The 16125-nt window shown below is 41.2% G+C and overlaps 1 protein-coding gene across 1 annotated transcript in view; it reads left to right on the top strand.

Moving 5' to 3' along the window:
* Positions 1-16125, top strand: part of EPG5 (ectopic P-granules autophagy protein 5 homolog (C. elegans)) — a 57948-nt gene that overhangs the window by 14961 nt on the left and 26862 nt on the right. Inside the window, exons 12-23 of the mRNA XM_010005034.1 lie at positions 2066-2220; positions 2861-3001; positions 3495-3659; positions 4760-4882; positions 6405-6664; positions 8237-8377; positions 9070-9214; positions 9998-10195; positions 10706-10816; positions 11371-11490; positions 13046-13212; positions 13414-13641. Coding sequence (XP_010003336.1) covers positions 2066-2220; positions 2861-3001; positions 3495-3659; positions 4760-4882; positions 6405-6664; positions 8237-8377; positions 9070-9214; positions 9998-10195; positions 10706-10816; positions 11371-11490; positions 13046-13212; positions 13414-13641 — 1954 coding nt within the window. The remainder of the gene's footprint in view (positions 1-2065; positions 2221-2860; positions 3002-3494; positions 3660-4759; positions 4883-6404; positions 6665-8236; positions 8378-9069; positions 9215-9997; positions 10196-10705; positions 10817-11370; positions 11491-13045; positions 13213-13413; positions 13642-16125) is intronic.

Genomic DNA, 16125 nt, shown 5'->3' on the forward strand with positions numbered 1-16125 from the left:
CTGTTACTCTGCCCCTTACCAGGATTTGAGGACCCACTGATCTTTAGGGTCTCTCTGAACTTGAGTTGTAGTGTGATCCAATGTGTGGAGAAGGAAGGGAGCTGACTCAAGTAGAAGCTTGGTGGTATAGATGTCCTTGCTTCTCTGGGAGATGACAGGATTTACATGGAGTCTCTTCTTCCCTTTTTCCTTTTCCCCATCCTTCAGTCCCACGTTGTGACTTGGTGTGGGTTTGAGGCTGGCATGGGGTCTGCAGGGTGTGGAGCCCACAGGTGACCCCAGGTACCCACAAGAGGAAGGTGCAGCTGAAGCAGAAAGGAGGCTGGGAGATTGCAGAGCTGTGACTAACAGCAGAGGAGGTCTGGTGCAGAGGTACTCAGCAGTTGGCACCAGCCCTCTTCCTTCCTTTCAAGGTCCTTGTCCTTAGCTTTGCCAGATCATGCTTTTGTCTTCTGTCCGTCTTCAAACCCCTTCTCTGTTGTTTAGCTGGTCTGTGTCTAGTGAAACACAGATGCACACATGATAATGCTAATAAGGTAATTGCTGCCATAGAATTATTTCTTAGGGGTGTCTCCTACCCCTGCTGCATGCAGCGGGTCATATTGCTATATCTTTACAAATAGCAATGGCATAGTCTTTTTTTTTTTTTTTTTCCTTATGCACTGCCTTAAAAATAAACCCAAAATACAACATCAACAAAAAGAAAAACCCCACAGTGCTCTGTAACTTCTGTTATAAACATAAAAGTTAGCATTAGGAAAGGGAGATGAATGGATGAGCCATCCCCTGCCAGTCTGTTCTGTCTCTCAGGAGTGCAATGTATCTTGCCTACAGAAAAACTCTTTAAATTGCACAATCCTCTGTCACACTGTTCATGAGGTGTTCTGGCTTCTGACCTTCTCAGGTTGAAGCACAGTTGCAAAACTCTTGAAAGCCCTTAAAATAGAATGTAACCTAAGTGGAATTGTTTAATCACAAGCCTGCTGAGAACTGTCCCTGTGCAAATTTAGTAGTTGTGTGTCACAATAAGTGCTTTTTCAGTATATTTAACTGCTGTGATAAGATCACCGTAAGCAGTATTTACTGGCATGCTGTGCTTCAGAGGAAGCAGACCACTCTCCATCCAAACCATTTTGCAACTCAAATGCAGCTTTCAATGCTTAATTTGCTGCACAGACTCTATTTGAAAGAAATAAAAATTATTTTGGAAGTCCTGTATAGATACCCATACCTTCCTGTTGTCCCCCACCCAGCAGAATGAAATGTTTGTTTGCATCTGGCAACATGCTAATTTTTGGGTTTAAAGAGGAAACCTGCCTTGAATTCAAGTGAAAGAATCTCTTAATTTTCCCATTCTGTACAACTTCAGTTCTCTGTTTTCAGAGGTGTTTTCCAAACAAGTGCATTCAGTAGTTTCCTTATATTGCACTTGAGAAACTGAAACTGACTTTGTAACTCTTGGACATAATTTAGGCCCAGGGCTAGATGTCTGGAGTATTTTTGTTTATAATTGACATAGAATGATCTTGCCAGTTGCAACTGCTGCTTGGGATCATGGTATTGGGAATGAGCAGTCTCTCAATTTGGGCCAAACCTTTCTGCTATGCTTGGATGGGCTTAGTTTTAGTAGTCTCATGACTGTATTCTGTGTAGAATAATTTCATATCATTTGGCCTTAATATGTGGAATTAATTGCTCCAATATGTAATGAAAACCAAAACAGTGATAAGATTTTATAAAAGCAAAAAGATTCAAGTGGTTCTTACTGTGGATGATCAGCATTGCATAGTTAAAATGCTAATAAAAATCAAATTCTAGTAGTTTGAAGTGTAGTAGTTTTAGTTTTCCATATGAATTACTAGTATAATTACTGAATCACATGGGCACTGTGTTTTGAAGCAGCTGGTACAAGCCACTTTGAAGAGTGGATGCTAATTTACAAGCCTCCAGTGATGGTAATTCATTTGTCACTGATTGCTTCACTGGGCACAGGCTAGAAATAAGTGTTGACAATATCTGTCCTATAGCACTTTTATCCTGTGTCTTTCACACAACTTTTTTCTAGACCCAGAGCACCTTGAAAATTTTGAAAAGTATCTCAAATCAATGAACTGCTCAGAAGAAATCTGCCTGCTTACCACATTTGCTCAGATGGCACAAACCAAACGGGCTGATGTTGATGAGGATTTTATCAAAATCATTGTTCTGGAGATCTATGAAGTGAGTAACAATATGGTTCAGTCAGAAAAAGGGTCATTGTGCTCTCTTTCTTCCAAAGGGTAGAAGGTGTGAAAGAGTCATAGCTTCTTTAGTCTGTTCTGAGAAAGTGCTACTTTTAAGGTTTATAATCTAGTACTTTTTTTTTTTTTTTTTTTTTTTTTTTGGGGGGTAAAAAACCTTTTTTGGAAAACAAGCCAGAAAAAAAAAACTGAGAAATTGCTTTTTTTAAGTTTTATAATCTATTTTTTTTTTTTTTTTTTTTTTTTTTTTTCTGGGAGTAAGAACAGCTCTTCTGTAGACCAAGCCAGAATGAAACAAATGAACAAAAATACATTTAATTTGCTTTATTTTTCTTGTACTGGTCTAACTTGTAGCTCTTAAGTTTCTTATGTGGTGTTGTTTTTTTCTCTTGTGGTTTGCAGTTTGTTGTTTGGTTTTGTTTTTATTGTGTTTGATGGTGGTGTTACTATAGTTTAGAACTTTTTTATGGCACCGTGACAAGTTCCTCATTTTCTAGGGCAGTCAGTTCCAGTTTTGATATTGGAATGTATCAACTTTGTCCAGAATCACTGAGGCATTTTATTGCAGTGTCAGTGAAAGTCAGCCATAACCAGTAACTTCTGTCTGCTCATCTTCTCAGGTATCTTATGTCAGTCTTTCCACAAGAGAGACATTTTCAAAAGTTGGTCGAGAGCTCTTGGGAGCAATTGCTAGCATCCATACACAGATAATTTCTGTACTGCTGGATCGAATTAGAGAGACCATTGAGAAAGTTGGGATGGTAAGTGCTAATGTGCATCGTTTAAAGCAGGCACCCAATTGTAATTGGAGGTCACACCACCCTGTGTTACGAGATGATTTGGCCTGAATAGATAATGTTAAAGACCTGTCCATTTTTTAAAAATTATAGAACCTCAGACTGGTTTGGATTGGAAGGGACCTTAAAGATCACCTAGTTCCAACCCCCCTGCATGGGCAGGGACACCTCCCACCAGACCAGGTTGCTCCAAGCCCCATCCAACCTGCCCTTCAACACTGCCGGGGATGGGGCAGCCACAGCTTCTCTGGGCAACCTGGGCCAGGGTCTCACCACCTTCACACTACAGAATTTCTTCCCAATGTCCAACCTAAATCTCTCCTCTTCCAGTTTTGCTCCATTGCCCCTTTTTGTCTCGCTACAAGGTCCTGTATCTCTCATCAAGATAGAGGGGCACAGTGCTGTTTATTGTTCCATACTGAGTGCTGATGGGCCTTTATGTTATCTCTCCTCAAAGGTTTCTTTATATCTATTTAAAGAACTGCCAATGCACCTGTGGAAGCCTTCTTCATCTGAGATAGCAGTGATTCGTGACTGGCTATTAAATTACAGTCTAACAACGGTGGAGAATAAACTAGCCTGCATTATCTTGGAAGGGCTAAACTGGGGATTCGGTGACCATGTATGTATTAAAAGCAGGATGTCTGGATTTGGTCAGTATTTCAGAGCAAAAATTTTACTCAACCTGGGGCTGTAGCTGAATTGGAAAACAGTTAATCAGCTGCTTTTGTGTGATGGCTGTACACTTGATGGCATAAGATGGGAGCTTCACACTAATTGTGTAGCATTATGCCTGAGGATTTGCTTGTGTTGCTTTCTCCTAGTGCTGCAGCTGAGATGAAAATAGATACTTAAGTGGGAGTTTCCTCTCTCTAAACAAGAGTAAAGAGCTGACAGGACAATTTTTATGAGTCACTGATTAAAATATCTGTGACTGCAGAAATAGGAGTCCTCTAAGAAGTGTGTATTGAGGCTGGTGTGACTGTAGTTTGCAGGCTGGTATCCAGGTATGTTTTCCACAGTGCAAGAAAACTAATGATTGAAATTAGAGATTTCAAAGCCCACAGCAGTATTTAAATGATTGGAAAATATCCTGAGAGATGGGTCACTTCAGGAGCTCCATCAGTTTAGGATCCAATCAAAAGTGATTGGAACTCTTTGCTGTGCTGATTCTTGAACACGTGGCGTGCTGGACCTTTCCTCCCTGTGTCTTGGTGACATGTCAAAAGAAAGCGGTGGTAGAGACTTTAACTGTGAGGTCTTTGCTGTGCAATAACAGTGTCATGTCTGTACGCTGTGACACGGGGAGCAATAGTTCTTTAATGTGGCAGTTAATAAGAGGAATGACTATATTTTGATACCAAAAAAACCCGTTTTGTTCTCAAAGGCAAGGTTTCCAGTATCTGTACATGTGATTTAAAATGCCAACTGTGAATCTTTGGATTAGTTGCTATAAAATCACAGAATGCACACAGGGAGTGATTATGGTCACTTTTTTCTGGAAATAATCTTAACTGTTGGGCTTTCTTTTGCACAGTATGATCTCATGCAATGTCGGGCTGATTCTTTTCCTCTGGCCAAGAATTTGCCTAGCTATTACAATACTCACAGTCTATTTCTGGCTGTTCAAATTAAGATTTATTTCACTGTAGTACAATTGAATGATACAGTTGTAGAAACCTTTTAAATGAGGCTGAGTTTTGTGATGTGACCTTTTTTTAGCAGGATACTCTTCATCTGGATCCAGCTGTCCATTCTGAAGTTGCACTGATGGTCTTGGAAGCTTATCAGAAATACCTCTCCCAGAAACCCTATGCTGGGCTGCTTTCTGAAAGCATAAAACAGGTATTCCTTCTTCAGAAGTGTATGGAATAGCTTATTGGAGGTGACAGACAGGAAAAACTACAGGGTACACCCTTGTTTTCTTCTTTTTAAATGCATGCTCTCATGATACTAAAGGAACATTATAATATACCAACTCTCAGTATTTTTTGCACCCACAGAGCTGTTTGAAAATACTGTTAGACTCATGTTGAACTTCTATATGAGAAACAGACATTTTAAGTTTAAGCCCCTAGTGGGTTTGTGTTTTATTATACAGATTGTAGTTGGATACTCAGAGCTGTTCTTCCATCCTTTACTCTTGCAGAGCTGCACTTGCTTAATGAAAGAGTACTTGTTATTGCTGCTGGACAAAAGGCATCCTTCCTGTGTCTCCAGCTCTTTCATGCTTGAACACTTCAGTGTTACTCTCTTTAGGAACTTTTCAGTAGTGATCAGTCCTGTTGTTACCTGAACACCCTACAGACATTAATTATATTCATTTTACAGCACACTGCTGACTGAGGAAGGTATGGCTCCAAGTTACAAAAGGGGAATGGAAGAATAGAAAGATCAAGGTTAAAAATGCCTTTTTTGATTATTCAATCCAAGATGCTTCTGTTTAGTTATTCAGAGCTCTTACTACTGTCCTGTGCTTTGTCTTTGCAGTATTTCTTGTACAGTGCTTTCTCTTCCCCTTCTCCCCTGTACTTCCCCCCCCCTCCAATCTTTTCTTCCCACATTCTGAAAATTCCTGATTATCTCTTTTTTTTTTCTGACTGACTTCTCAGTAGTACTTAGTCATGGTTTGCTGTCTTCTGCCAGCAAGATTAGTTCTCCTTTTAAGCCTGTTTCTTTCTTGCTTGCCACCTGTGCTGGTGAATCTCTCCTGACTTGCATGAGCTTGTAACTGAAACTTGAGAGAAAATACTGCTTAGGTTGTTGTACTCCCACTTGGAGACAATGAAATACCTGCATTGATTCCCACTGCTGCAATTTACACTGCTGTCAGAGCACGTGCAAGATTTTTTTCCCAAAGAGTTGTAATTCCTTCTGTAGATAGGGTCTTAATTACTATAGAGGTATGTACATGACACAGAAACTCTGCCTATCCATGTTTCAGGTTTCTTTCTAGGCTGCCATGTTTTAGGCTTTTTGTTGACAGATGTTATTTTTGTATATAAGTTCTTTGCTTTCCTTTCACGTAGTCTTAAGTAGTCTTAAACATTACTCCAGGTTGTATGTGGTGTTTTTTTTTAAGTAGGAAAAATAAAATTAATCTGGAAATTAATTGAAATTAATTGGAAAACTTTAGGCAAACAATGTAAGTTGATAGCTGTTGTCAAAACGGAGTTGGAGGAGGGAAGGGAAGTGGAAATAAAGGCCACAGAAATAGAGCTTTTTGGTAAAGTTCATTGGTGGTGCTGTATGGTATGTCTAACAGATAAGTACAGTTGCTCTGGTCTTGTGTTACAGCATTGTGGCAGGAGAAGAAACTCATCCAAGCTGACTCAAGTCCTAGACTGCTTCCAATGCTTTGTTCCAGGTCTCCTACTTAGCCAGCATTGTTCGATATGGAGAAACACCAGAGACTTCCTTTAACCAGTGGGCATGGGGCCTGATTCTGAGGCTGAAGCTGCACAGAAATGACTGTGGCATGCAGTGTGGCTGGCCTGCAGTCCCAGTGTCGGGCAGTGTGGTCGACATGGCGGAGTCGGTCACGCTTCACCCCCTCCTGAAGGCTGTCAAAGCAGGCATCCCTGTCGGCTGCTACCTGGCCCTGGCAATGACCACCTTAGGGCACAGGTAGGTGTGCTTCTTCATGGTTGCTCTGGATGGGTAGGATAGCCCCAGTGGCTGAGCAACCTACCTATATTAGCATCTTTATCCATGTTTAGAGAATAAAGAGCTTCTGATGCGAGGGGTTGAACAATCTTCCAGGGACTGTGGTTTCATACAGTGTGCTTTCCTTATGCTGTGTTTTTGTCTTCTGTGTGTTAAGAGTCAAAATAATCATTACAAATAATATCCCTATTGAGGATGTAGCATGATTGCTATGGACAGGAATGATTTTTAATCATGCTTACTGAAAGGGATGTTCTACAGGTAATTTTTTTTAGCAGGGAATTCAGAAAATAGTGTGAAGATAGTGTGTTCCATAATAGTGTGTTCCAGCAGTCTTTTCCAGTACCTTCAGCTGGTTTGTAGTCAAGGTTCTTGTAGATAATAAAATACACTAGTTGATTAACATACAGAGTCAGGCATAGGTTAATCAATCTCTCCTTGATAATTTTTTTCCTGAATCTGATGGATCTTTAATTATCTCTTTTTCAAATTCAGAATTTTAACTAACCTGTTTTCTACAAATAATATTCTTTTACTCTTGAAAGAGAAATTGTCTTGACTTTCTGCTAAGGTTACAACATTGATACATATGTGCTTCTTCAAAGCATTAGAATAATTTGAGACTGATATAAAGCTATTCTGGTCTGAGAGTGGAAGTTTTTTATGTGGCTTCGAGCATGGAATATAAACTAAGGAACCTCTTTACTTCTGAGTGGGGTTGTTTTCCCCCCAAACACTCTTATCCTTTCCAAGAACTATTTCATTTATGTCACCTGTCTAAACAGTAAGACTGGTCTTTATCACATGCAGATGTTCAAGGTCAGTTACATTAATGAGGAGAGGAAAGCACTGTACTATATGCTAGTTATTTCATACAATATTCCATTTTCATGACTTAAGAGTAAACACAGGTTGAATTTTTTGCATCTTTTCCTAATGTGCAAAAGCAAATAGGCAAGCAAAACTTGATGCAGAACCATGTGCCGAATAGGTTGCCACTAGTGAGTTTTCTGGACAGTAAGAGGAGGATTCATCTTAACTGACTGCAACCATTTCAGTACCTACTGCAGGAAAACTCTCTGAGCTCCATCTGTAGGTAGTGAAGAAGGATGTCTAGGGCATTACCCATCCTGAGGAGATGTCAAAGCTAGGTAATCTGAAACTCAGCATGTAGGCTCTTTCTGTGCCTGAAGAGGGAGGCTAGTTAGGTAGGTTAGTGAAGAACCCTAAGCTTTAAATTGGTTGAAACTGGATAGATGAAGACCCTCATCTCCAGTGATTTTTGGAAGACAGGGCACAAACCCCCAGAAGGGCAGGAGATACTTAGCAAATCTGTCAAGAATTGAATGGCTACTATAGCTGAAGGTAAAAATGTGGATTAACCTGTTTAGGGTTTCAAAGATGAAGTGTAAAGATATGAAGGTCCTTACATCTCAATTCACACAAAATATCAGCATTCTGTCTCCCTCCCTACTGATAGTAAACGTGTTTTTCCTTTTTTTTTTTTTTTTGTTTGTTTGTTTGTTTTGACAGCATTGAGAAGTTCTGTGCTGAAGGGATCCCACTTTTGGGTGTGCTCGTCCAGTCTAGATATCTGAGAACAGTAGTTCATGTGCTGGATAAAATTTTACCATTATTTTACTCATGCCAGTATTACCTCCTGAAGAATGAACAGTAAGCATTATATGTTCCTAATAAGCTTATTGAAAAAGAAACCAAAGTTCATTTTAACAATTAAATTTATCAGGCTAGGTTACTAGGTATTGCATCCAGTGAAAGTGTGACACAGATGATGGGGAAATAGGTCTGGTTCATTTGCTGATTTACAAAAGTTGTCTGTGATTGAAGAAGTAGTTGTAGAAGTGTCTCCAGCTGACCTCACAGGTACAGTCATCACTAGTCCTGCTGCTGTGCTGTACTGGCCAGAAGCTGTTGTCTTTAGATGAGCCAGAAGGATAAGCAGGCAATACTTTTTAACTGTGTTCTTAGTAAGTTGAGCAATTGGGAGTGTACTCAAGTGCTGTACCTCAGCTGTCTCTCCTGATAAATAAGTAATATGGTCCTTGAGGTGTTTTTGGCTTGGACCACTTGATAATCTCTCCAACAATTCCCAGACTGGATCTGAGTGCTCATGTGGATCAAGAACTTCATTCAGTCCTGATGAGCTACCTGGAGTTTACAGTCTGCCATGAACTGCTTATAATATGACTGAACAGTTAAAATGGAGCAGTAAAACCTGCAGCATGGTTATGAATCAAAATCCTTGTAGGTGTCACCAGTGCTGTTAAGTTGGTTTTAAGTATTCTAGAAGTACCTTTTCTGTATGTTATGCTGTTGGAATGAATTTAATTTGTTGACATCCCTAGGTTTTTATCTTACATCCAACTGTTCCTTCATCTGGATACTGGAGTCCCTCAAGGCATGACCCAGCAGGTTACCCATAAGGTAACACAGCACTTGACAGGAGTGAGCTATGGAGAAAATGTTAAGCTGCTGAGTAGTATGATACAGGTAAGATGTATTTTCTTTTGAAAAAGGAGGAGCGGGAGTTTTTTTTTAAGAACAGGCAGGCTTTTTTGAGTTAGTGCTTAAAGTTAGAAGGGATGCTGAATCTGTGGGGTACCAGTAGCTGGTTTTGATTTCCTGAAATACTTCTATTTGCCTGGCAAATCTGGCAATACAAGAGATGTTGGACATAACAGCAATACATGTATTCCAAACTCTTGGAAAAGGGGATTTTCTAATGTCAAGCCAAAACTGCCTAAAAAGGGAATGTATTAAGCAGGACTACTTTGTTTGTGTTAGCTGAGGACTGCAGCAGATGTATTAGTGTTTAAAAGCTTTTCTTTTGACCACTGCTTTATGGCTAAGCTGTGGAAAAAAAAAAAAGTGTTAGGAAACTAGTGTTTTTCAAGTGCAGGGAGGCCAAGAACCAAGGCCCGCTAACACTAGAGAGGGGTAAGAGCTAAAGGGAAACACTCCAGCTCTGAGAAGTCCTTCTGCAGGAGCAGCAAGCTCAGAGATAGGTGTTATTTTTGCCTGCAGTCACAGGGGCCCATGGCTTTTGCATCTGCTTTTTGCTGACTGCACAGGATGCTTGGCTGTCCAGCTGCAGAATCTCTTGGGGGTTGGGGATGACAAAGCTGTTTTTACATAGGCATAGGGAATTGTCAATCAATTATTTGTTTTAAGAATAGGACAAAGCCTTAGGCAAGTTAAACTATTTTCCAATAAATTCTTACCCTTCAATTGAAGCTGCAATCTCTTGAATAATTTTATGCTTCAATTTGGCAGAATCACATTTTTCTAAGTGACCAGCCAAATGGAGTGGGGCCAGCTGCAGTACTGGAGTTCTGGGTTCAGGTCCTCACCAGCCAGCAGCTGTGGCACAGAGACCAGGCAACACTCACCTTGTTGGATGACTTATGTAGAGCTGCTTTTCAGTACAGTCAAGAGGACTGTGTACAAAAGCTGCTTTACCAACAGCACAAGGTAATTCAGTGTGGTACCAGTGTATGGCTGTTGAGTAAATGTGTTGGTCATTCTAACTTTGATGTGAATGTATTTCGCTGAAAAGTAGCAAAAGCATTCATGATAATGAATGATAATGGGGTTATCTGAGTAGGTCAAGATTAGTGAAACATCTGGTATTTGAATAGTGATAATAATTAAAACATACTTGGAGCACAGGTCTCATACATGAGTTCTATTATAGTATTTTAGTCAGTGATCTTTGCATTTCAGGTGTTTGGTACTGTGGTTAGAACAAAAATAGAGCATCCTTTCTTGAAAAAAAGAGATGGTGTCACTAAAATAAAGTATTTTCAGTGGAAAAGAAAGTACAAGCAGGCATTTCAGTGGTTGCTGGTGAGGGTTAAGGTTGGGAAGTAGCAACATGAGGCAGAAAGGAGCCTGAATGAATGCAGAGTGACATACCTGTAGCTTGTAAATAATGTTAGGCTGCTTACAAAAATAACCCAAACGTTTTCTGTTTCCATGCAGAATGCTTTGGGCTACCACTGTGACAAAGGTCTGCTGTCATCACTTGTTAGCTGGATCGTGGCAGGCAACGTGACACCTTCCTTTGTTGAGGGCAATGCCAATTCCTCTCAGGTAAGGTGGTGGTCTGTGGAAAGCCCTGGGTTAAGCAGTATACAGGTGTTGAGGGTTGCTTTTTTCCTGCTTGTGGGGGTTTTTGTGGATTTTCTGTTGTTACCTTTTTCTTCCTGTCCCTGTGTTTGCCAGTTTTCTTGTCATAAAATCCTAATTTAGCCTAAGAGAATGCTGTGGTTTAATTATGCTAAAGGAAACATGGGTGCTTTGCACAGAGGAAGTTTGATGTGTGTCCAAGGATTTACTAGTAAAGTAGGGTTTACTAGAGAGAGAGGATACCTTGTTTTACAGGGTTTGAGTAAGTTGTTTCCTCCAGAACTGTGGATAATTTTGTCAGTTGTGCCTCATTTCCGCTTTTCCAAGATTGTAGAGGATACAAAGAGGATGTTGGAATCTAGTTACAGAGGAAACTGGTTCTGCGTTTTCTTTTCGCGGTATGATGCTGCTTTTGCAATTTTATAATGATAATCTGGCAAAGACATACTCCCTTAAGAAAGCAGCAAGCTGCCCCAGCCATTTTATTATCAATATTTCTGTTATTACTGCTTTTACAGGTCTGGTTTGCCTGGATGGTGTTAAATATGGAGTCCATATTTGAAGAAGATTCACAGCTTCGCAGAGTTGTGGAGGGGGAGTTGGTTATTAATGCTTTAACTCCTGATCAAGCTTTGAAGGTGAGAACTGTTCACCTGCTTTTACTAGACAACACTACTGGAGAAAAGTGTTCTCTTGTATTGTTTATTTTTTTCTTTAGTGTTTTTCTTACCAGGATTAAAGTATAACTAGTGCTTTAGCCTTCCAGGAGAAAATATACCTCAGGGGAGTTTTCTTTTACATTTTTAGTTGAGCATTTAAAAAACACCATGCAAATATCTGGTTTTAACATAACATTATTTACAGAGAATTTCAGTCAATGATAAATGCTCTTGCATGATTTTCAGCAGCATCTCAATGCTTCATGATCTTCAGTGTATTTATTCTGTACCACTGAGGTGGGGAGCGCACATACCCTTTATTTTACAAATGGGAAAAATGTTTCTGTGTTTCAAAGACCATTTCAGATTATTTGTATTTTGCAGATGTCTGGGCGTTACTTTTCTCTGTATTTTCTGAATTAATTTTGAAGACTTTCAGAACTGCTTAGGTCTCTTCTTTGACAAGGCTCTTAGTCAGGTAGGCTTTAAGCCATGTTGCAGTATTTTCCAGGTTCTTTGCCCAAGTTCAGGTAGAAGGTGGGGTATGAAGCGAGTGGCTGGAAGCTGTCCAGTGTTAAAGTGTAGCCTTTTGCACTTGCCTCATCTCAACTGTTTCAGTGTGTTTTAGTGAACAAAGTAGTCTTGAAGGTCTATGAAAACATCTTTTTTTTTTCTATGCTCTGTTAATCACTATGAAAATAGATCTGGTTGTGGCCAGCCTGGTACATGTCTTGCATCCTTGGAGAATCATCTGGAAAACATTTGTCCCTTGGCTTCTGTGTGTTGCTTGATTTACCTCAAAAAGAGTGAGATGGTGTGTGGGTGATGTTTGGAAAGTGTGCTGAGGGTTTCTGAGGTCTAGTGTGGGGCATGAGGTGTGAGGGGATGAGATGTGAGGGTCTCTGCTGAGATGAGGGAACTTGTGCAGTCCGTAGGAGCTTGGTGTGTGACTTTTTTAATGATTAATTGGGTCCACGGAGTAGTGTTCTGTGTTTCTAATACAGTGTGCTGCTGCTGCTGCTTATATGTTACCTTGCTTTTGTTCTAGTTTTGCAAAAATACTTTTCTTTCTTTGTTCACGTTAGTTTTACTTTGCATTTTAGATTTTCAGTAGGGCTGTAGAGAGTGTAATCTGGAAGAAAGCAGAAGTGGCAGCACGCTGTAGGATTCTGCATCCTTATTTGTACTGGTGGGATCATGCTGCTTGCTTCACTGCTGCTGCTTTGTTCTGTAACAGCACTGATCACGCAGAAGCCTAAACCAGGAACACCTATCTCTATGAGGAAAAAACAGTAATTCACTCTAATGAACACCAGTGGTCCTTATATTGTACTTGCATCACACTAGACCCTCTGTGCATGGTACTTCTGTTGCAAGGGTTGGAGGTGTAGCACAGCACAGCTGTTAGCTGGGTAGGTCTTCTTCATAATTTCTGAATTTTCACTCTGTGGTAGTTAATCTGTTGAGTTAAGCTGTGACAGCCCGTGACAGGGAATGGCAGTAGAGCACTTTCTGAAAATTGTTCTTTTTGCAGAAAGCACAGACCCAGCTGAAGCTGCCCATCATACCTTCCCTTCAGAGGCTCATGATTTATCGCTGGGCTCACCAGGCCCTTGCTACCCCTGCTGATCACCCTCTCATGCCACTTATCTGGCAGAAATTCTTCCTTCTTTACCTTCACCGTCCAGGACCACAATACGGGTGAGTCTCTGATCATGAGGGCTCTCGCAGATCAGCAAGCACTGATGAATTTGCACTGCGAGTAAGACTAAGTGACTCACTGCAGCTGAAAGCAGTGGGTACCAGGAACCTCAGTGAAGAGTTAATTTATTTGCAGAAGGTGTTCATTTGACACTTGCAAAAATAATTTGATGTGTTGGGTTTTTTTTTGTTCATTTTTAGATTGCCTGTAGATGGCTGTATTGGAAGACGTTTTTTCCAGAGTGCATCTCATGTTAACTTACTAAATGAGATGAAGCAGCGCTTAACAGAGGTAGCAGACTTCCACCATGCTGCCAGCAAAGCACTAAGAGTGGACAGTCCTGCAGAGGGCAGTGATAGATCCCCAGAGAAGACCAGCCGCTTGCCACACCACCTGACTTCACCGGAGCTGCATAAGGAGCTTGTCAGGTGAATAAAAAAAGCCTGACCAGTTCAGTTCTATTCAATACAAACACCTGAGCAGCTGCTAGAGCACAGTCTTAGTTGTGGGAACATGAAGGGAGGGACCCTTGGCTGACCTACATGTACTTGTAGGCATTGTGGTCAAATCTGCTCCTCTGGTGATGCAAACTGTCTAGTTTAAGGAGCAGCCATTTTACTACTAAAAATAAAGTACTGTTTGAGTAGGAGTTGTTTCTCCCTTTAGGGGAGAGGTTTACTTTTTAATTAATAGTATCCCAATGTTAGTAAAATACTTGTTGTTTACATCTATCTGTTACCAGTATGTACATCACTAGCTATAAATGTAAAATGCTACTTTTGTGTGTACACATTTGTTTGTCACGGACCAGGGCCTAAATTTATGTCTTGAGTTCATTGGGGAGTTTACTGGTGACTTCAAGATGTGATTCAGATAGTGCAGTTCACCCTGATAGTATACTAAAATTGACCTGTGACAAGTGTGTTCTGTGCCAGCTGGAAAGTGGTATGTGTGCTTAACCAAAACCTTAGCTTAAGACTGTCGTCTTGTGCTGGAGCAGGCTGAGGAGATGCACATGGGTACTCACTGCCACTTGGCTGCTGAGCACAGCTGATGAACCCTGTCTTTTGTAAGGAGTGGTAACTTCTAAGAACTTTGTATCTGGTACACACTGAAACAGTAGCTGTGATGTTCAGAAGCCCTTGTTTCTGTTACACAATGACTTTTTGTCTGAGAAGTCTACCCTGAGAAATATCTGCACCATTACAGTATCTGAAACTGTAACCCAGGAACCAGTTGAAAGGTTTATTTGGAAAGAGTGCTTGTTGAGGGAGCTTGGGCATAGGGATCTGAGCTTTTAAGTCCTTCACCCCCAACAAGCAATAAGCAGTGTAAGAGCAAACAAGGGGGATCATAAATCCTCCTTGGTCACTGTTGTGGTTTGACCCCAGCCAACAACTACACACCACAAAACTGCTCCCTTCCCCTGTCCCCTGGTTCGACAGGAAGGAGAATCAGAAAGGAAAAAAATAAGTAAAACTCATGGGTTGAGATAAAGACAGTTTAATAGGACACAAAGGAAGATGATTATGGTGATGATCATGATGATAGTAGTAATAATGACAGAAGATACAAAACACATGATGCGGAGCATGGTTGCTTTCCGCCTGGATGACCAATGCTCAGCTAGTTTCTGAGCAGTTCCTGAGTTCCCACAATATAGCCCATGGTATGTACCCTCTACAACCTCCTTGTTGAGCAGAACACTTAGGAGCTGGGATAGTGGTCCATTCAGATGGGGAGTAGGACCTATTCTCTTCGAGGTTCTGGAATGGTTTTTATATAGGTTTTCGGACTTCTGATGAATTTTTCAAATTTTACAGCCTTAGGCCTGAGACCCTGAGCATGTAGGGAGGAAGAGAGATTATTCTTTGTATTGCTGGAGTTGTCCAGCCACTTCATCCAGCATCGGGAAGATCACTTGTCTTTCCAGGCCAGTACTGCCAATGAGTTGGCATATAGCAATAGTGCACTCCATACAAATTTCCATTACATCAGTTGTGTGCCTAGGACTTCATCTGCTTCTGTGGGTAACTGTGTATGGTCTGGGTCGTAATCACCTCCAGATGGCCAATTCCCTCAGGTACTGAATGCCTCTCTCCATGGTGATCCACTTGGGTGACATAAAGCATCTTCCTTGAAGGGATGTCTTTCATTCATGTTTAGCAGAAGTCACCCCTAGAGGCTGAGGGCTTGTGTCCTTGTAAGTTCTGGTGGTGAGACACTGGAAGAAGTTACCCAGAGAAGCTGTGGCTTCCCCATCCCTAGAAGCTTTCAGGGCCAGGTTGGATGTGGTTTGGAGTAACCTGGTCTAGTGGCCGGTGTCCGTGCCCATGGCAGGGGGGTTGGAAGTAGGTGATCTCTAAGGTCCCTTCCAACCCAAACCATTTTGCGATTGTGTGATTCTTCCAGTTGCTTTGTCAATGCCCCCTTCCCTAGACAACTTGTCCCCCTTCCCATCTGCTTTTCTTCTCTGCCCTTTAATTCCAGTCTACTAGTCCTGTTATCCCAGCATCAAAGCATCCAGGTGGTAATGTACTCACCTGGACAATGGCTGAAATCTTTTCACGTATCCTGCATCTCACTCAGGGGTGGGGGTTGGGTGGTTACCTCTTGTTCAGCTGCATCACCTGTCACTGGGGTCAGAGTAGCTGCAGAGCATGTTGCTGGGGGCTGAGTGGCTGAATTTCCCATTGTGGGGGTTGATCTCTCAGTGGTGGTCATAAATAGTTGTTTAACCCTAAACAAAACCTAAACCGTAGTCAGGAGTCACAGCAATAGGAGCATGCTGGTTTGAACATCCCAGGGATATTAAAATTCATTCATATTCTCAAATGCTGTTGCAATTGGCCTGGTGGAGAAGGGCAAGATGGGGGAAGATGCCTCTGCCCTGGGTTGTCTCCCTGAGGAGA

This window comes from Chaetura pelagica, unplaced genomic scaffold (genome assembly GCF_000747805.2).
Source record: "Chaetura pelagica isolate M959 unplaced genomic scaffold, ChaPel_1.0 scaffold121, whole genome shotgun sequence".
NCBI lineage: Eukaryota > Metazoa > Chordata > Aves > Apodiformes > Apodidae > Chaetura > Chaetura pelagica.